The sequence below is a fragment of the Squalius cephalus genome (assembly GCF_949319135.1).
Source record: "Squalius cephalus genome assembly, chromosome: 22".
NCBI classification, from domain to species: domain Eukaryota; kingdom Metazoa; phylum Chordata; class Actinopteri; order Cypriniformes; family Leuciscidae; genus Squalius; species Squalius cephalus.
Window position 1 is genome coordinate 22435830 of NC_137143.1, and position 22337 is coordinate 22458166.

The 22337-nt window shown below is 38.0% G+C and overlaps 2 protein-coding genes across 2 annotated transcripts; one reads left to right on the forward strand and one right to left on the reverse strand.

Moving 5' to 3' along the window:
- Positions 1 to 362: 362 nt before the first annotated feature.
- grik6 (glutamate receptor, ionotropic, kainate 6) lies at positions 363 to 6485 on the forward strand (the record flags this gene model as incomplete). Its single annotated transcript, XM_079856695.1, has 10 exons — positions 363 to 457; positions 825 to 894; positions 2494 to 2525; positions 2640 to 2819; positions 2957 to 3183; positions 3372 to 3469; positions 4510 to 4727; positions 4834 to 5053; positions 6017 to 6261; positions 6387 to 6485. The coding sequence occupies exons 1-10, from the start codon at positions 455 to 457 to the stop codon at positions 6483 to 6485; spliced, it is 1392 nt and encodes a 463-aa protein (XP_079712821.1). The 5' UTR covers positions 363 to 454.
- Positions 6474 to 19560, reverse strand: plch2b (phospholipase C, eta 2b). The gene is made up of 21 exons (XM_079856696.1): positions 19167 to 19560; positions 18180 to 18326; positions 17082 to 17341; positions 16819 to 16935; positions 15538 to 15708; positions 15285 to 15378; positions 14996 to 15199; positions 14368 to 14488; positions 11817 to 11988; positions 11600 to 11707; positions 11426 to 11506; positions 11214 to 11317; positions 10556 to 10644; positions 10286 to 10471; positions 9981 to 10088; positions 9745 to 9869; positions 9581 to 9665; positions 9112 to 9258; positions 8925 to 9004; positions 7603 to 8824; positions 6474 to 7436 (listed from the first exon to the last, which is right to left on the reverse strand). Exons 1-21 carry the CDS (start codon positions 19399 to 19401, stop codon positions 7420 to 7422), a joined length of 3873 nt encoding a protein of 1290 aa, XP_079712822.1. The 5' UTR covers positions 19402 to 19560; the 3' UTR covers positions 6474 to 7419.
- Between the last annotated feature and the right edge of the window lie 2777 nt (positions 19561 to 22337).

Consider the following 22337-nt stretch of genomic DNA (forward strand, 5'->3'; position numbering starts at 1 on the left):
GTCGTAGGCATATTTCATATGTTATTTTTATCCACTTTATGCATGAAGCTTCTGTGAGTCAAAGTATGCTTGGTAACTTTTTCCCCAGATACACTGGTGTTGAAGAGCATGCTATTTATTATAATATTTTTTTATTTTCAATATTAGGTCAGACCTAAGACATTGAAATTTGACACAAATGTCAAAATCGAAATTGCATGAATTTTCAATATCGCCTAGGCCAATCTAATATATAGAGAATATCAGATCTATAATTCATCATGCGCTAGAATATTCTATCAACCCACTTTTCATTATAAGTGTTTGGATGAGTTTCTCCACCCCCTGAAACTCATTGGCTTTTCCCAAGCCTTTAGTGGGAACCCTCTAATTCATTATTGTAAACCACACCACTGTCTTGATCAGCGTCAGTGTCAGTGCAGTCCCAGCACAGTGGAATTTCACTGCAGACATCATGGTAAGTATGAGATTAGGAGGGTGCTGTTTGATTTGAACCTTTTAAAGTCACTGCTTTTGTCTTTTTGATTTGAAGTATGCTGGAAACTCTGAGAATACATTGGTGGTCCTTGTAAAAATAGTGTTTTTGCTCATGTATTATTGTCATTAACCTCAACAAAATATTATATAAAATGTGGTTAAACAAATATATGTCTTAAGGGATAAATGGTTATAAATGTTATTTACAATGTATGTGTTAATAGCTAGGCTACAGGTCAGCATATGTTTTTTATTTTAAAATTGCATATGCTTTAGCGTATTTAATACATAAATATTTGTATTTATTTTGTTTATGTTTTAAATAAGTCAGATTGTTTGGCTTGCAGGTCAGAATCAGCAACATGTTGGGAATTGTCTCTTTATGCTTTTTGCTGGGGTCAGAGTTCTGCATTGCAGGTACAAGTTTGATTTCTAATATATGGATATGTAATGTAAAAGTTAAATAGCAGTGACGTTTTTTGTCTCATGTGAAATTGTTATGATGTAATGGCATCACACGGCACAATTATTTCTTGTATTCCATCTTAAAATCGCCTCTCTTTCTCAAAGGAACACACTATAGTGGCATTAGTTACTTTTACGGCATCTCGCGTAATTTCAGAAACAGCAGCTATTATGAAATCCGTGCCAACTCGCCTTGTCCTCGCCGCATGAAGTTATTGAATTTCACAGGCCTGTCATATGATAAATGGCTGAAGAATCAGCTGGGCACATCATCAAAGATAGTGACCACATCCTGCTTGGCACACTTCAAACCCCATTCTGACAGAGAGGAAGCCAGCCAGCTGAAACCTTCTCAAAAACGGTTATAAATCAATTCAAAGCCTTGAACAAGCAGAACAGTGTTTAAGACATGCCAAGCTATGACAGCACGTCGGGGACCCTCTGTGTCTGTCATAAATTCAATAAGAGGAGCTGATGAGTGTCAACATCACTCTATGGTGTTGATGGAGCCCTGAGGGCTTTGCTTAACTTTAACTTCAGATACTCTTTGACTGCCCTGACCAGGACTTCGTGATCGAGTGACAAAAACATCAACTCCAATTAGTCACAGTTCAGCCCTGCAATGAGATTGTTGTCTCGCACTTTCGAGAAAGGAGGAAAACACAGCCAAATGCTGCGGGTTCCGGAAACCCGGAAGCTGCCTAAGAGGGCATCAAACGCAGCCGTGCCATTCACTCATCATTATCTCCCTGAGACTCGCAGACTGAGCGAGGATGTGTGGGTTTTTTTTGCTAAAGATGGCTCCCGAACAAAAGGTTCTCTGATAACTCTGGCTAATTTAAGATGGAGCTATTTGTGACACAAATGCAGCAGGAAATCAAGACTCCCAGTCAGAGAACTGATTTGGCAGATCAATAAAGGAGCCACTGAAATCTTGGCCATGTCTCTCTATGTCAACTTGAGGTCACTTCTGAACAAACACACTCTTGAACAGATCTAAGCTTTTCAAATGTGTTGACTCAGTAGGACGCTGTTTTGTTTATGGACTTCAATCCCTTCAAATTTCATTTAACTTTTTGTTTTAGCTGACATGCTTATTTATGTGATGGACAGAGTCCTGTGATGAGATTTTAGTAGCTACCGTTCAAAATTTTGGGGTCAGTAAGATTTGTTTTGAGAGAAATGAATACTTTTATTCAGCAAAGACGCATTACAGATTTCTGTTTGAAACAAATGCTGTTCTTTCGAACGTTCTATTCACCATGTATCACGGTTTCTACAAAAATCTTAAGCAGCTCAACTGTTTTCAACATTGATAATAATAAGAAATGTCTTACCAAATCAGCATATTAGAATGATTTCTGAAGGATCATGTGACACTGAAGACTGGAGTAATGATGCTGAAAATACAGCTTTACCATCACAGGAATTACATTTTAAAATATATATAAAAAAAAAAAAAAAAAAAAAACAGCCTTTCAAAAATGGCAGTATATTTGAATTCATAATAAATGAATTATATTGTTAAGATCTTTTTATTTTTCATTTCAGCAAGGCAAGAACTGATAATTACCACAATAAAGGTAAAAATTAAATTAAGTTAAAAACTATGAAATGTGATGTTTGTATTTGAATATTATTTACATAGCCTAAACAATAATAATATTATACTAACAACTTAAATGTTTTATTTTCAGCAAGACCCCTACACAATGAGCAAGGGCTCGCAGTTAGAAGGCTACTGTATGGATCTGCTCACTGAGCTGGCTAAGAAACTGGGTTTCAAATACAAAGTTCACCTGGTGAAGGATGGATCGTATGGCCGGCAGGACGAAAGTGGAAACTGGAACGGAATGATTGGGGAGGTTGTTAGAGGGGTATGATATGCATTTTACAGAAAAATACACAATATTGTACTACTACATATAAATCTAAAATCAGCATGGCAATTAAATCATCCATGACATTAATTCTTCCCAAGTAGTGTGAAACCTTCCATGTGTTTTGTTCTCAGGAAGCTGATCTCGCCGTGGCTCCCCTCACTCTCACTGCTGCCCGTGAGAAGGCTGTGGGAATGACAAAACCTTACATGCAGACCGGAATCAGTATCCTCCTCCGCAAAGATATCGTTTCTGAGGAGGCCGGCTTTTTTGACTTCCTCTCCCCCTTCTCTGGGGAGACCTGGTTCGGCATCCTGATTGCATACTTTGTGACTGCAGTCTGCATCTGCATTGTGGGAAGGTCAGAGAAATGAGCAGAACACCAGAGACGCATAGAACGAGAGCGCTTACTCATTTACTACACACACAAAGCGTTTAACAATACAATCAGTAAAACTGCTGCTCTGTTTTTCAGAACAAGGATGGTTTCTGAATAGGATTTTTTTCCTGAACTGATGCTGATTTCTGCATTTGTCTCTTTATATCAAGGTTGAGTCCATGTGAATGGAGTGAGCCTGAGACAGAGCCGAATCGCTTCACACTTCTCCACAGTTTATGGTATGCTGTAGGAGCCCTAACCCTGCAAGGTAATCATCAAAATTAATGTAATAGCAGATTTTAGTGGTCATGCACTGAAAAGCCCATAGTCCTGATCCTTCGAATGCAGAATACAGAATACTATATTTTATTTTCAATATGCTTCACATCCCCTTTTTTTTCGCTACACCTATGGCAAAATTTGTGGAATTTTCACCAAAATTAGTTCAGATCACATTCAGACCAAACATCTCAATTATAACTTATTGGATTTTTCATGTTGTTCTGCAGAACCTTATGGAAGATTTTTCGATAATAACGGTTTATTTATATTTTGAGTGGTCAGGTGTGGTAGGAAATTTCATGTTTACGTCATGTCCATCAGTGTTATTTTACTATTATTTATATACTATTATAATTTGTATTAATATAAAAAAAAAAAATTAAAAAAAAATTAAGTTCTCATTTTAATTAGGCTATAGTTTACTTTAGTAATTGTATGTTCTTTTGTTATTATTTACACATATTACTATTTAGGTTTAATTTATTGTTATTGTTGTTTACAGTTTTAGATTTTTGTATATTTGTAATTTTAGTGTTTAAACAAACATTTTTCACACCATTTTTAAATTTTTTAAATTACTATTTAGATTTAATTAATCAATTTATTTTAGTTCAGTTTTAGTTTTTATTCATTTTCAGTTGGTAATTTTAGTGCTTCAACTTAAACTAATTTCATTTAAACTTTTATTTTAATAGTGCACCATTAACAAAATTGCTGTCGAAGAAGCAAAACTTGTAAAATGTCATCGCCACCGTGCCCTTATAGAGTATGCAAAGATTTATGCTTGCACCTCCTACTTGTCAAAAGAAATGAACAATAATATCCTTGCTTCTATCCTTTCAACCGACTGTCTTTAAAAACAGGAATATGCATATAACATGCAGGAATAACAGGGATACTCAGCATTATAAGGTGTACTTGGCCTTTTATTGCTGCCTGCAGCTATTTTTCCTTCTGAATTACTTTTCAGTCTGTGATAATGGAGAGATAACGCTTTTTTCCTCTCATTTGTTTTGCTTTCTGCAGGTGCAGGCCCTCACCCTAAAGCTGTGTCAGGAAGGGTTATCAGTTGTACCTGGTGGTTGTTTGCCGTCGTGCTCCTGGCCTGTTATTTTTCCAGTCTTAATTCCTCTCAGGCGTCTGACTCTGCTCCGCTCATGATTAAAGGGTTTGAGGACTTGGCTAATCAGGAAGTAATAGAATATGGAACGCTTGCCGGCTCCTCCACCCTCGCCTTCTTTAAGGTCTGTTCACATGAATCATATCTGCACATTTTTCTGATTTGTAAAACTCCTTCCTGCCAGATGTTACAGAAAGATTTCTTTACATGTTAACGTTCTTTTTGCACAGAACTCCAATAACCCATCTTACCGTCGCATCTATGAGCACATGGAGCGGAGGAAGAGTTTCGTGACCTCTATGGATGAGGGTGTCCAGAGAGCAAAGGAAGGAAATTATGCTTTCATTGGAGAATCGGTGTCCCTGGACTTGGCTGTGGCACGGCATTGTGAACTGGTCCGTGCACATGAGGTCATCGGGATGAGAGGTTACAGCATTGTAACTCCTCTTGGTGAGACAAACATATTTGTGCACTTCTTTTTAATGGATGTAAAAACTGATTTTGTTTTGGAGGTCTCCTACAACAGGTTTACATGCATCCAAAGTCAAAAAACACATTCATTTTCTAATAATATTCATCAGCATCACTTTTTTTCTTACAGTGTCTGAAACGGTTCAATCAAGGATTTGGTGTCTCTAAACCCAAACTTTCTGAGAGACTACTCTGCTCTGATTGGTCAGATGTAGATCAGATCAGATTCCTTTGTTTTTCGCAGATGACAACATTGTCAAAATGATCTCCGCGAATCTCCACACAGATCCGCAAAAACGATTAAGAACTCTGTGTTATGTCACTTTGTGTGAAAAACTACGCACCTAAACGTAATACGCATGTGCAGGACGTCACTGTTTTCACAAATTCGTGTTTTTGTTGTTTACATGGAGACAATAACGGTATTGTTTTCAAAAACTTGCACTTTGAAAATAGTTTTCAAAAGTTTGCGTTTTCTGTCCCCAAAAATGTCGTTGTCATAAAAATGAATAGCCAAAACGCATAAAGAGTTTTCTTTTTTTAGTTGAAAATGGTTTTGTGTAAACAGCCCCTAAAACTTTGCAGACCTTTTACATTCACAAACAGCTATACACTGTAAAAAGTGAACAGTTGGATCAACTTATACTTCAATTGGTAACACCTAAAGAATTTAAGTTTTCTCAACTTAAATTATCACGTTTTACTATTTTTACTAATTTTTTTAAGTTGATCCAACTGTTCACTTTTTACAGTGTATGACACTACATGAAAAGTAATATTTGAAAAAGCATAATGGAGGCACTTTAACATGCATTAAAGTTTACCCAAGATATTCTTTTCGGGTGGATTATTTAAAGGGAGGCAAAAGACATCTTGATGTTTCTTGCTGCAGTTCAATCTGCAGTGAATGGTTTTAATTCCTTAGTCTCTTTCTTGGAACAGGATCTCCTATGCTGAAGAACCTGAGCGTGGCCATCCTGCAGCTGAGCGAGGCTGGGGAGCTGGCGTACATGCGCACTAAGTGGTGGGCCAGCAGCTGTATACCGGATAGTGCCAAAGCCTCGTCTCTGAGGGCTCATAGCATGAAGGGCATCTTCCTGGTTCTGGCTATAGGCCTTGGGATTGGAGTGCTGCTCTCCTTGTTTGAACTCACCTCAAAGTCTCGTAGCACTGCAGGGGAGCAGAAGGCAAGTAATGCCAATCACACACACACAGCATTTTCATTGGCTTTAAGCTTCAGCACAGATTTCAACTGAACAGTAGCACATTTTGATAAGCGTTTTTGAAAATAAATCTGTTCTCAACCATACAGAAATCCTGCTGCACAGTTTTGACTCAGGAGCTGAGCCAGCGTTTGAGAATGACCAACACAAAGGGGGACCAAGAAACCTCAGACAAGAACAAGGCATAAAAGGTTAAACAACAGTGATGTACGTCTTACATAGCAGAATGACTTAACTGTTCATACTGTAGGTCTGTACATTATCTGGTGTTAGGTATTTTTACTATTTCTCATGTTAGAAAATATATAAAATATATTAACAGATACATAATTATGTACATGTTAATACATAATTTTCATTTTTTAAAACGTTTTAAATTGAAATCAAGCTACTTGTTTGTTCAGTGAAGATGGTGCATTGAGGTGCCTTCTTTTCAATTGAATATTGCAGCAAAATCTCATGTAGCTGTTTTATTTTAGATAATTATCATGCATTCCAACTTGAAACCATAATTTAGACCATCATTATGAGTCTAAAATGTTAATGTAAAATCTATTTTGCTAATGAATGACAAAGATTGGAGACATCTGAAAATGTCTATAAAAAAAGTAAAATATTTTATAGAAGTAAAAATGACAATAACATATTACAGTTGTTTTGTAATTCGAACATGGGGAAAATACATAAAATTGTGTAAAAAACAAAAATCACCTCTTACTGTCACAAAAGAGGTATTCGTTCTGGCACCATGTATATTAATGAATTAATAAACTTGGACTTACACCAAAGTGTGATTGCATTATTTAAGAAACAATCTGTAGAAGCATATGTTTAGTTTTAAATTCATTATATCTAAATCAAAATGGCAGCTTACAGATGCAAAAGACAGAATGTAACATTCCAGGCTACTTTTTGAAAAAAATATGAACACATGAATTATGAGATGACATGAGCAGATGATTAAGATTTAAGCAAAATAATATTTGTACAAAATACAAATATGTATTTGCTTATGTGTTTGCTTTTCTTCCTGTAGCATCTGTCCATATCCGTCACAGTAGCTGCGATGTGGCATTTTCTTTTCGGTTCTGTTTCTTTTTAGGTTTCACATGCATGGCTTTTCTACAATGTTGAGGAATCTAAAAATGTATAAATAAATACAAAAACAGTCAAATCTCAACTCAGGTAAAAATATAGCGTGCTTTTTGATAGACATTTTAACCAGCATGAAAAGAGCATTAATTTAAAACACAATTTATAATTTAGGAAAGAGCCTTTGGCACTTTTCTGTGCGTTACGACTTACCTCTGAAAAACAGTGGTGAATGGCAGCGAATCTCACGCATTTTCTGCTCAAACAGAGCATTCATTTCCCTCTGCAGTGTGCCCATTGTCTGCTGCTGGTTGTCAGGGAAACGGGATGGCAGAGAACTCAGGTCAAGGCTGTCCAAACTACTTAGGCTGCTTGATTCACTTTCAGCAAGGTTGTGATTATTAGGAGCAGAGTTTTTTGGTGCAGAGTAACTACACTGTGGGAGAGGGTATTGGTTGAGGAATTCTTTCCTAATGAGACCAGTTGTGTTTGGCGGAGAGGGCGGACGGCGTCTTGGGACGCTTTGTGATCTGCATCCTTTAAATGGTGAATCTTTGGAAGATGGTGTGCCTTGATCATTCCTGCGTCTGCTCAGCGCAGGTGTTGCGGGGATTGACATTGGTTGCCACAGGGGGTTAAGCCTACCATCTATAGAGGCTCCGAATTTATTATTGAGTACCGGATTTCTGGTGTTTAATGTTCCACTAGAAGGATCTAGTACTCCATCAGGTATTGGATGGAAATTCAAGAGTTCACACTTTTGTGTAGGTTCCGACTGAATTTTTAGATGGCTCTCTTGAAGTTCACACAGCTCAGGTTCCTGCACTGAATCCTCAATAACAGATGTAGCACCTGAGATCTGCTTCAACAAGAGTTGCTCATTCAGTGTAGAAGCAGGATCCTTCTTCTTAGGTACCTGTAAGTCTGTAGACTCACACTCCTGTTTAAATGTTGGAGGTAATTCATTTAGTTTTGAAACAGCCAACTCCTTGTTATCCTCAAGGTGTGATTGAACCACAGAAGTCTGAATGTCCAATTCTGAATCAAATGCTAAGTTGTTATAGTCCATAGCCACTCCTGCTCCACCAGAGCATGTAATAGAGGACAGGCGGCGCCGTGCCTCATGAGATCCTTCTGGGTCCTGAAAACAGACCTTATGGGCCCTTCTCAGGGGTTCACTTTGAGCTCCTCTGAGCAACGACGCAGACTGTGAGGTGCTCCTGCTGTCCTTCGAGCTCACGTCATCACTGTAACGTCGGTTTAGAAAGTCCTCTTTGGTGTAGCAGTCGGCTAAACCCTTCACGACTTTTGTTTGGTTCTTCCCAGCTCCACCTTTACGCAGGAAGTTTGCACCGAATGACTTCCTTGTGCCGTCTTCAGAGGTCTGCATAAGGTTTTTCTGGATTAGCTGCTTTACTGCGTTGCTTGATTTGACCTGGTTATGAGTATATCAGAAAAATGGCAATTAATAAAAGGCAGAATAACTTCCTACAACAGCTACATTTATGTAAAAGAGAAATCTAATTAAAAGTTACCTTTCCTGTGATGTCATTAATGCCAACATGCACAAAGATAGATGCTTCTTCCACACCTTCTAAATAGACATGCCGATATCCTGTGGGACAAAGAAAATAATATAAGGCTGACTGACTGAATTATTGATGGAAATGGAAATGTATACATTGTCTGTGCAATGAAGTCACCTATTGGCATGCGATTTACCTGGCATCATGCTTTTAAATGCTATGGTTCTCTGTCCAATGAAGTCTCGTCCAATTGGATCATGATCCCAAACCATAAAGCGCACCAAGGCAATCTGAGGCATGTGTAGCGTAAACACTAGCGTTTCCTCCCACATGGGGTTAAAACCTGATAGTATGACATTAAAATATGAGAAAAGTACATATATTTCAAACAAAACTCTTTAATTGCGACTAATGGTTCATTTTAAATCGAAGATAACTGAAAAATGATTTGCCGATCAGTCAAGAGAGTTAGTTGCGAATACAATCACGAGATTGCATCTCATTTGAGTTCAAGACTCGTGTATCTTTTTGACTAGAATGGTTCTTAAGAGTCATTTGTTTGAGAACTGGCAGCACATGGAAAATAACCACTTTGAACTTGGCACAGTGCTTTAAAAATACCAATACTGCCAAGTTCGGTTTGCACAATCCAGATTTGTACTTACCATTGTCGTCCACTACTCTTGTCTGCTGTTTATTGCAATCAATAGGCAATCCAATTATCTCCACTTCCACAAAGGGATCTATGATCTGGACAACAAAGCAGTGAAACTCAGATTGCATGTTACACATTATTACGTACTTTCATTTTAAGTATGAGTGAACTCACCTCTCCTCTGTCCCCTAACATGGAGTCTTTTGGCTTCGGTAGCTGCTGTCCACTAATTATCTTGAGCACTAGCTGAGATTTCCTGTGTCCTAGCAAAGGGTCTTCCAGTGTAGGATTAAAGGCACCTGAGGACAATCATTATGTGTGGTGAAGATTGCCTTTCAAAGAAAGTAATAAATAGTATGCATCAAACAAATGTATCTTTTTTTACCTGTACTCTAGAGACACCATCTTACCTTTACACATGCATTTTGGCTTCAGCACATAGCCGCAGTTTCCATTTGCTGCAAATTTCGCCCTGTTCAGCTGTAGCATACGGCCTTCTGTCTGATAGTTGAGAGCGACTGGAAAGATGAAACAACATTTCAAACAAATGCACAGTACAACTGGGAAAAAAGAGAGAGCCATTTGCCAGCAGTGATCCATTGCTGTTCAAATAAAAGTCGTCGCTGTTTCATCATTAATGAACAACAAAAGGCTTTGATGATAATTAGAAAGAAAATAATTCATAATAAATAAAAGAAAAAAAGCTAAATCAAACCTAAATGACATCCTGCGTTCCAAAAAGTCTGAGGATTGAAGTTGCTCGAATCAACACGGTAGTTGGAGGGGTAGACTCTAATGAGTTGTCGTTGATTGAAGCGAACTAACTGGGCAGGTTTTAAATGCAGAATCTGGTTAGCTATGCTCTCGTTTAAGGAGGAGACTTGCCAGCTGCACATGTATGCTGCAACACCAATACAGTTTATTTAGACATAAACATCAAGAATACATTTACAGTTTGTGCTCATAGAGGTTTCAACTGTCTTACCTTGAGTTTCTATATCATGAACACGCACTGACTTGGTGTATTTAACGAGATCAGAGAGGGCGCGAGAAAGTCTCATTGTTTTCCTTCGTCTGTAAAAATGTCCATAAAACATGGACTGTCATTAGACTGGACAGATTTAGATACATACTGTAAAAAATGTTTGTAAGAATGCAACAATAAATACAATAAAACTAGCACAATTGAATAACTGTAAGTTACCTCACTATATTATAGGAGATTTATTTTTTACTGTACAATAATGTAAATAAATATTATATTTTAAATATATATATATACAATTCAATATTAAAAATATTGAAATATACAAATATTATTTAAATATTCAATATTTTTTGTAATAAAAAACCTTTTTGTTAAAACAGTAACAAGAAGTTTTCATACATGATGCATTACATTTGATTTATATAATTTAAATAGTTTTTTTTTTTCTCTCTTTTTTAATGATCAGTAAAGTACATTGGGGCATTCAGTCATATTTTGTACTGTTTAAATAAAATGCATTGCATAATTAAAAAATACAGTCATGAATATACAGGCACCAAAATGCCATCCTGTAAATTAAACTGCATGTTTTTTTTTTTTTTTTTTACAGTGCACAGAGAATTCAACAACAAACTGTATCTCCTGAAATACTCACTTGCCATAGTTGATGGCCTGTTTATCGTTACTGCTTGGGATTTCCTGCTCAGTATCAGAGTCACTCACATTGGGCTTCTTTTTTAATTTCACACGTTTTTTCTTCTAAAACACAGATTGTGGAACATCATAACACTAGACCGTATAAAGCTGCTTTCGTGATATTTTCCCCTATTTTACTGGAAATGTGACAAGTGGAAAATGATTGCAGACCTTGCGCCTGAAGCTGCCCATGAATGACCTCCGTGAGCGTTTCTTCGATTCATCACCCGTCTCTGGTGCTCCTTCTGTGGCCTGTAACCCAGAACACAGCAGTTTTTAGTCAGACACTCAAGAAGGGGAATAACCCAATTATTCTAATATAGACAAAAGGAAAAAGCATCTCACATCTCCATTAAGTTGCTCCTCTTCCTCCTCGTCCTCTTCACCGCTGTCTTCATCAGACACATCCCCTTCCTCTGCATCAGCATCAATGTTTGCTGGCAGCTTCTTTCCCTGGTAAGCACCTCAGTGTTCATTTTTTCCCCCATGATTTGGTCACAGAAATATTCTACTTTAAACTTTATGCAATGTTTTCCAAGACAAGTGTAAAATATTACCTCACCTTGACAAGTACTTTCCCTTTCAAAACCTCTGGAGATGGCAGACGCCTGGACTCATTGGTATTTATATTTGATAGGTCCAGCTTGTCCTGTAACACTTCCATGAGGTATTGAGCCATTTTCTTCTGCTGAGGCACAGTGCAATGGTTCTCTATAGAAAGGATCACTGGGTATCTGACAGTGGAAGAATTAGTTTGATATATTATGATATGATACAATATGATATATATATATATATATATATATATATATATATATATATATATATATATATATATATAATTTTTGTTCCTTTTTTAATTAATTAATTAATTACTTCATTATTATTTTATGAAATGAATTTGTATAATTTAAAAAAATTATTTACAATTACTATACACTGCCTGACTGAAAAAAAGCTTCTGTTTGGATTTAAATAGGCAAATGCGTAAGAGTTAATGATTGGATCATTATTGCAGTGATTATTTTGTTTCTAGCATGTTGTGCGTTTGGCAGCAGTTCTTCTAACCCTAATAAATGGAGTGTAGCTTTTCATTTCTTAAAGAATTATTTTAACACATGAATATGGGGCCAGACCATTGAAATTCATTGAAAGTCTTTGGGATGTTCTGGAGTAGACTTTACAGAGTGCTTGACTCTCGCATTGTTAATACAAAATCTTGACCAAAAAGTTATGCACATCTGGAATGTTGTGATTTTATTTCCAGTAAGAGGTGCATCAATTTTTGGTCAAGACCTTGTATTGACAATGCAAGAGTTGATCACTCTGTAAAGTCTACTAATTTAAGGTCTGGACTCAGAGGTGCCAATTCATGTGTGAAACTGATTCTTCATGCTTCCTCCCAACCATTCTTTCACAATTTGAGCATGATGAATCGTGACATTGTCATCCTGGAATATGGCCATGATAGGTCTTCCTACATGTTTTTTTAAGAAATGAAAAGCTATACACTTCATCAAATAGTGTTAGAAGAACTGTTGCCAGACTTATAGCATGCTAGAAACATAATAATCACTGCAAAAATGATCCAATCATTGACTCTTCAGCATTTACCTATTTACAGTTGTGGTCAGAATTATTGGCACCCCTGGTAAATATGATCAAAGATGGCTGTAAAAATAAATCTACATTGTTTATCCTTTTGATCTTTCATTCCAAAAATTTGCAAAAATCGAACCTTTCATTGCAGTAAACAAATTGAAAGTGGGGGAAAAATCACATGTTTTCTCCAAAACACATTAGCCACAATTATTGGCACCCCTAGAATTTTTAATGAGTAAAATATCTCTGTATATTCCCATTCATATTTAAATTTTTAGCACACTAGCGTGACTAGGAACATGAAATTGTCGTTTCAAATATGAGGAAACACCAAGGCCAAATTCCCTTAATCATCCATCACAATAAGTAAAACCAAAGAATATAGTTCTGATGTGCATCAAAAGATTGTTGAGCATCACAAAATAGAAAGTGGCTGTAAGAAAATAGCTAAAGCAATTCCCATTTCCACCATCAGGGCAATAATTAAGATGTTCCAATCAACTAAAGATGTTACGAATCTGCCTGGAAGAGGACGTGTGTTTATATTGTCATAATGTGTGGTGAGGAGGAAAGTTTGAGTGGCCAAAGACTCTTCAATAATCACAGATGGAGAATTGCAGAGAGTAGTTGAGTCTTGGGGTCAGAAAGCCTAAGAAAAAAAAAAATCACCACATGTTGTTTGGGAGGGTTTCAAGAAAAATCCTCCTCATTCATCCAAAAAAAAAAACTCCAGCACATTTAGTTGTCAGACACGACTGGAACTTCAAAAGGGATCGGATTCTATTTTCAAATGAAACAAAAATATATATATATATTTTTGGCAGCAAACCCACCAGATGTGTTTGGTGCAAACAGGGATCAAAAGTACCCCATGCCCGAGGCTGTGGGTCCTGGAAATCTTGTTCAGGTACATGGTATCATAAATTCTAGCAAATACCAACAGATAAAACAAATATCAAAACCTGACTGCCTCTGCTAGAAATCTTATAATGGCCCGTGGTTGGATCTTCATTCAGGACAATGGTCCAAAACAAACATCAAAGTCAACACAAAAATGGGTCACTAAGCACAAAATGAAGCCTCTGCCATGACATCCCAGTCCCCTGACCTGAACCCTATAGAAAATGAGTGGGGTGAACTGAAGAGAAGAAGCGCCAACATAGATCTGGGAATCTGAAGGATCTGGAGAGATTCTGTATGGAGGAATAGTCTCCGATTTCTTATCAGGTGTTCTCCAAACTCATCAGGCATTATAGGAGAAGACTCAGAGCTGTTATCTTGGCAAAAGGAGGTTGTAAAAAGTATTTAATAAAATGGTGCCAATAATTATGGCCAACGTGTTTTGGAGAAAAGCATTTATTTCATGAAATAATGAAAGATCAATAGGATAAACAATGGAGATTTATTTTTTACAGCCATCTTTGATCAGATTTCCCCGGTGTGCCAATAATTCTGACCACAACGGTAAATCTTTTTTTTCTTTTTTTGGCCAGGCAATGTAAATCACTTACTGAGTTTTGGCAAATGCATATTTGTTGATTGTCTCAACAACATCTTTAAAGAGGATTTTTGAGGTAAGTGTGTAACCGTGATGCACAATAGGTTCCCCATCAGGACCATCCCAGCAGTCAACTAGAGAGACAGAGACAGAGACTGTGTTAGTTGAAGGATAACATGTTTTGTTTAAAGTCACAATGAAATCAAAATTGCCTTTTTAATGGAATATTGCAGTGTTTATTAAAATGATTTATCCGTTCACATCATTATTTTTTTTAGAACTCTTGTGCCCTCATAATCTTTAATCAAAATAACCTCCCCACCCTCTTGCAGCATCGTCTCTTTTCTTCTCTGATGATGTGTTTACTGGCGCAACAACCTCTCAGTCACATGAGATCACAGCAAACCACAACGTTTCAACGATCCAATCAATTCCCTTTGGACAAAATCAAGTCCCGCCTACATTTTTTCTTGTTCGAGAAGCCGTTTTACTCAGATATACGTCATAATAGTGAAGAAAAGAATTTCATGCCGAGTTTAAAACCTTATTAAAATGTGTTACCTTGACCAACACTTTATCTAAAATACATTCACTTTGATTCTGCAGTATGTTAACAAGGACAAGCTTTTAAGTATTTCTACCTTCCACACAGCGACAGCCCGTCTGAAGCACATAAGCATACATATCAACCCGAGACTGAGACAGCAGCTGATCTCCAGTCAGGTAGGTGTTGTGAGAAGATGCGATGTAGTAGTTTGTCAGTGGCTGTGTCATGTCCTGATTTACTTGATAGTGTTCTGGGTTGAAGATGTCTCCTGCAGGACTACGCATGTAGTTGGTGAAACCTTAGAAAGCAAGAAAAATGTAGTAAAGGTCCAATGTTATAATTACCATACCATAAAAAAATGAAGCACATGAAGAGTCTCTCACCATCAATACCCAGCAGCATATGTGTTTGGCTATCAGAACATGGCTCAAACTGGTTAATGATCATCTTGCAGTAGTCTTTAGTCACATTTACCATCTAGAAAAAAAAGAACATGCATCAAAAACGGAGCAATTCCAAGAGGGTCCTCGTAGCATTGGTGCTCAGGCCCTAATTACAAATATGACAGTTCAACGTCATCAAAAGAGTAATATATTTAACGAATACATGACGATACGCAAAATGAATCACACCAGCCTTTTGCTCATTTTCCAAGAAGCGGTGGAGGTCGTTCACGTCCATGTGCTCTTTGTGGTTACTGTAGGTGATCATTAGTAAGTAAAGATCTCTGCGTGTGGAGATCAGCTTGTAAAAGGTACAGAATTCCTCAAACGTCAATGATCCCTGGTCATCGTCAGTGTCAGCCTCCTGCGAATGCAGAGTTTTCTTTCAAATGAGATACTTTGAAACATAATTTCACACATATTTCATGAAGTATAATGTGCATTTTTTTGGATAATGTTTTAAAAAAAGAACATTTAGAAGGTGAAACAATCACTTTTTTCTCAGGTTTTTAGTGATTCCCCTGTTACCTAATCATATTTTTTTGTACTTTCAGTGAAAGTAGTGTTATGGTATTGGTTGCAGTAGAAATATATATGTCTCCATTAAGGATTAGAGGCACTAGAGTTAAGACCTTAACCAGTTTTAGACAACGCCATCTGTTCAAGATGGACCATATGTTACATACTCAGAGCGTACTCATCGGCATCTTTGCTAGTAGCACTGTGGAGGTGTTTTAAACCAATATAACCTGGCACAGGACATCAGTAATGATATTTGAGAAAAACTATGTAGAAATAGTAGTAGTAGAATGAGACTTGTCAAAAATACCAGCTAAGAGAATGTGTTTGATATGCTCATTCAAGCTAGCTTGATTGTTTGCCTACTCAACGGCAGCTCTGTGTACTGTGGAACGGAATTGACATTTATATAAAAAGTTAGGGGTCAATAAGATTTAAAAAAAAAATAAAAAAAAAATAAAAAAATTAATACTTTTATTCAGCGGGGATGCATTCAATTGATCCAAAGTGACAGAAAATATATGTATAGGCTACAAAAGATTTCTATTTCAAATATTGCTTTTATTTTTAACTTTCTATTCATTAAAGAATCCTAAAAAAACACAACAATATTAGGCAGCACAACATTGATAATAATAAGAAATGTGAGAACTTGAGCACCAAATCAAAATCATTTCTGAAGGATCATGTGACACTGAAGGCTGGAGTGGTTGCTGAACATTCAGCTTTGCATCACAGGAATAAATAATATTTTAAAATATATTGACATTGAAAAAAAGTTATTTAAAATTGCAGCCATGGTGAACAAAAGAGCATGATGAAAAACAAAATCTTACCCCAAACTTTTGAACTGTAGTGTGAAGCTTATTAAGGATGAAGCTATACAATTTTTAAATCAGCTGTTATTAGTACTGAATTTTTTGATTAGTAGTAGTTATATATATATAAAATGTACCTGGAACATTTCTTTGACTTTCTGCTTTGGAAGGTTCACATTGAGCTTGTGGAGCAGCTGTAGAACCTCTCCAATGCTCAGATTCCCATCTCCATTTTTGTCAGCCTCTGAAAAGGTCTGTCTCAACCATTTGCAACAAGATGTAAGGAAATATTCACTCTTACATAGACACAACACATCATCACAATTCACACAAACTGAAACAGGTCACATGGGGGCGCTATGGGAGGATTCAGTCCATCACCTTCCCCCTCAGAGAGCACACAATTAAAAGGATATTGATCTCGTGTCCGTTGCCTTTTTGCCAGACTGTCCTCGTCACTGATGCCTGCCAGGAGGTATTTAAGGCCAGTGATCCAGGTCCGTGCCTCTTCTCCATTCGTGGAAACCAAGTCAAGAGATTCCACATGGTCTCCATGGTAAATACTGAAGCAGCAGTTTGGATCAAAGTTACTGCTGGCAAATCGCCTGAAAACCTCAGTTCTCATCCCCTCACAGACCTCATGGATAGAGTCTATGGTGACTAAATAAACCATGAACAAAGAAAAAACAGTGCAGTGCTCTGAGCGTTTGATCATTTCTTCAGTAGTTCAGACTTTTTGACAAAACAATCTTTAGAGAAAAATACCTGTAGGCTACCTGATCGGAAACAAGTTGTAGCACACATCTGTTTAGCTTGACGTTATATATAGCCTACATGTTGACAAAACTCACTTTTAGCAAAAAGTTAGAAGGTAGCAAATCAAAGCCATTCAGACAGCATACTACCTTACTATTCTCACTATTGATTCAGTATGCTATGCATGCTTTTTCAATATAATTTTCTATATGCACAGAATACCTGGATAAACAGTTCAGAGCTTACTTGGTATACTGTATCCCACAATGCTATGTGCTTGACCTTTCATTTCCAGTATGACCAATGGACCAGTAATTCCAGATGTGATTTTATGAGTCATCTTTCTTGACTCATTGTTTGATTGTAACATGTGACATTTTTTACACTCACTAGATTAAACATGTAATGTAGAGATCATGTGATAAATGTAGTGAGGTCACTACTGTTTACTGTCCACTGTTTCATTCAAAAAAAAAAATATATAAATATTTTTTTATTATTATTATTATACTTTTTTTTAATTATTCATATTATTTATTTATGCAATATTGAGTAAGCAGTAGTATTTAATTCCTAGCATGCCAAGAGTTGATTCTTTAAATATTTCCTCTTTCAAAAGTACTGTAGGCTACATGAACTGCAAACTGCACTTGTCATGCAATTTAATGGAGGTGTTCAAAATAACAAGCACATGCTGACATCATGTACCCCAGCAGCTCAAACAGTTTTCTATCTGACTCACTTTTAGCTCTCTCATGTTTTCTGGAGGGCCTCCAGCGGATGCAGGACTTGTGCTCATCTAGGTAGAAGAGGCGCACCAGAGCCTTGGATTTTCCTCTCAGTTTAATCATTTGAGATCCGGCCTGCATGTTGCACATGCATCTCTCCACTGCAAAAGAGGATTTAAATGATTCATATTTGGCTGCACATATGTTATTGGCATGTAAACAGGCTACTGTTATGATTTGAGTCTGTACATTATTTTAAATATATTTTGGCACTATTCATTTCTTTAGTGTGTGCACCTTTAAGAACATAATTTTAATGTCAGAGTTTAAAGCAGTTGCATCAAGTTCCATTTCAATCAGATTACACAACTGCGTCACACACACACAGGTTCGTAAGGCTGTTTACTGTGTGCTGGCATGCATCATGGAAACAGTACAACAATCATGACGAACTCAGAGACAGCATCTTATAAACATGCAATAATTTGTTTGAATCGTTATTGGAAAGATATCTCTTTATTTCAAGGTATACTATAATAATATACCAATACCAGCTGAATGATATAATATATTATTAAAATGAGTTTTTTTTTTTTCACTTTCTTAAATGCCAGAATGACATTCTAATGGACCAGGAGTCACCAAAGGTTACTTTTAATGGTCAACTCAGGGTATGCTTTCAAAAAGTTAATTTGGAGGAGCGGATCAAGGACAGAGGGTCATGTGACGCAGCTAGTCAGTCTAATCTCCAGGGATTGTATGTGTCCATATGCCGTGAGGTGCATTTCTCCTGATGGCAATAATTTAGGACACTGTCTTGTTGTTTTAAGTGCACTGAAAGTACTTAATTAAAAGGTAAATAACATGCAAAATGACTCTGAAACTAAATTAAGTTTAAACTGTAACATTTTAGACCTGCTGAAAAGTTACTGAAGTACACCCAGCAATTAGATAATTTCATATTTGTAATAAAAATATCAGATCAGTGTCTTAATTCTTACCTATCTGGCCTATTCTCCATTTTGGCGATGCAACAATGCTTCCTCCTATCCAGAAGAACTCCTCAGCCAGACGTGATATTGCAGCTTTCTGCCATAGTTTAGGTGAAGTCATTATAGAAGGAGAGGGTGATCGGAAAGGTGAAGGCGACCTCCTCCCAGGACTCATGGGACGCCGGGTTAGAGACGGTGAAAACAAGGCTGGAGATGATGGTGCCATTCCTGAAGATGTGTTCATTACTGCTGGACTCTTGTGTAGTCATAACCTAGATCTCTGGTCATGTTCCTCACCCACCGTATCAGTTCTGTAATTCATAAGGTCAGCTCTCTTCCACTAGCGGCATCCAGCGAGACAGGTGTTACTGAAATGATGAGCCAACAATTCTCAAGGGTAGCAATGTGCATGTGGACAGATGACTTAATTCCAGTTGACACCTCTTCTTGACTGATCCTCTTAGCAATTGACCCTCCCTCTGGTCCACTGATATTGTGTTTTCTTCAGAAATTCCAGTGTGAGGGCAATTAGACTGCCATGGTGAATGGGTGTGCTGTGGAGGCTAGTTTAGGAGGAACTGGGACGGGAAGAAGAGTCACACGTGTCAGCAGTCAGTAAATCTCTAATCCAGGATGAGGAGAAGGCATTGCTCGTACTAGGGGATTTTCATGCCTTGCTTGTCAACCTGAGGAAAAGGGTAGGGGATGATTTATCAATAGTTGGAATAATGTTAATTAAAAATGGAAGCATGAAATTAATCTGGGTTCCATTACTACATGTACAGTATATCAAATGCATGTTGTTTATAAGCTTTTCTTCAAAAAATGAATGAAATAAATGTCTTATGAACTAACACCCGATTAACTGTTCTTATAAAACACACACATATACATATATATATATATATATATATATATATATATATATATATATATATATATATATATATACTGTACATATACACACACACACACACACACACATAGTCACAAAACAGGAGATGAGGCACGTAGATCAACTGAACAGGATTTTTATTCATAGAACAATAATGGTATCTCAGATCATCAAGCAGGAAAGTGAATGGCATAAGCAGTTCTATTTGACAATCACACTTAACTGAAGAATCTCTATCTTTGCAGGATCGATCCTGGAGTTTTCTGAAGTGAAACAGACTGATGGGTCAGTGGCATTTAAAGGACTAAGAAGGTGAGTAGTATACAGATAGGTAGTCGGGTAGGTGCACTCTCATGTAGAGGGTTAAAACTCTGGTGATTGTGAATGAGTGGGTGGAGCTGGTGCTGAGGGAATACTGGCAGAATCCGTGACAGTACCCCACCTCCACAGGCAGCTCCAGATGACCGGGCGTGGCGATGAGGATGACCTCTGCCCCGGGAACTCGGAACTTGGTAAAGAGAGTGGGATCCAGAATGTTGTGTGAGATCCATGATCTTTCCTCTGGGCTGTATTCTCTCAGTCCACCAAGTATTCAATGTGATTATATCATCAGCCAGGAGTCTAAGATGGAATGGACGGTGTAGATCTGATTGTTATCTGCTTCTACTGGAGGAGGAGCTACGTCAGCAGCAACACGTCCTGTGGAGGAAGGGAGAAGAGAGTCATGGTGAGGTTTGAGCAGAGAGACATGAAAGGTGGGTAAAATTTTGTATGGTGGATAAAATTGTCACATCATTTATTTGGCATTGGATGGTGAATGGCCTATGAATCGGGGACTCCGTTTACAACAAGCCAGTCCGAGCTGAGTCCATGAGATTTGCAGGATGGATGGAACGTAAGTGCGTCCCTCAGGACCTCCCAGCATGTTCATCTCTTTTGGCTGCTGTTGACGAGGGTTGAAACAACGTGCATTCTGTAGACATTCCAGGTTACGGTGATTTGTGATTAGCAGAAACAAGTGTTTTGCTCCCTCCAGCCAATGTCTCCATTCGTCAAAGGGTAGCTTGATAGGGAGGGGCTCACGATTACCGATGTTGTAGTCCTGGGCTGATTCCCCCTGCCGTTGAGATAGCACTGCTTCCACACCATTGGTGGATGCGTCTACTTCCATAAATAGGGGTAGGTTTGGATTGGGGTGTTTAAGGATGGGAGCGGTGCAAAAGGCTTCTTTCAGTTGTTGGAAAGCTTCCGTGGCAGCTGGACTCAAGGACAGAGACTTGGGCGGGTTACGAAGTAATGAGAGAGGCAATTTGGCTGAAGTTGATAATACATTTATGGTAGAAATTGCCAAAACCTATAAATAGTTGTAGTTCTTTGATTGAAGAGGGTTGTGGCCAGTCTTGTTTTGTACTATTGTACTTTTCCCTGGTACATCTGATTGCCGCATCCGTCGATGATGTAACCCAGGAAGTGGACAGATGGGGGATAAAACTCACACTTCTCCAGCTTCAGGTAGAGTTTGAAATGTCTGAGACACTGAAGGACCTGCGCAACATGGTGGCGATGTTCAGCCAGGTTCCAGGAATAAATAAGGATTTCAACGATGTAGATGACAAATCTCTGGTGCATGTCCCAGAACACCTCATCCATGAAGCCTTAGAATTTGGAAGGTGAGTTTGCCAGCCCACACGGTATAACCCGGTACTCATAGTGCCCTGATGGTATGATGAAAGCAGTTTTCCACTCTTCTCCCTTCCGTATTCGGATGAGATTGTAGGAGCTGAGCAAGTCCAGCTTGGAGAAGATGCGAGTGCCTCTCAGTTATTCCAGGGCTGCTGAGACCAGGGGAAAAGGATAACGACAATGGTTTGATCAATGAGAACCCTTTAGTCGAAGCACGGCTGCAAGCCTCCATTCTTCTTTGCCACGAAGAAGCTTAAAGCAGCAGGGGATGTAGATGGTTGTATGAACCCTTGCTTGAGTGCCTCCACGATGTACTCATCCATCGCCTTCTGCTCCAGGATCGACAGAGGATAGATTTCACCTTTGGGCAACGTGGCACCAGGTACCAGCTTGATAGTGCAGACCCATGGCTGATGAGGTGGAAGTTTTGTCTGAACACATCCTGGAATGCCTGATATTCCTCTGGAATGCTCACTTCAGGACTTTCAATCGTGGTGGAATTGAGGTTGACTGATATCCTTGGATCCTGAGATGAAGGTTTCTTCAGTGGATGTTGGGAGACAATTACAGAAGTAGTACTCACTCCACTTGGTAATTTCTCC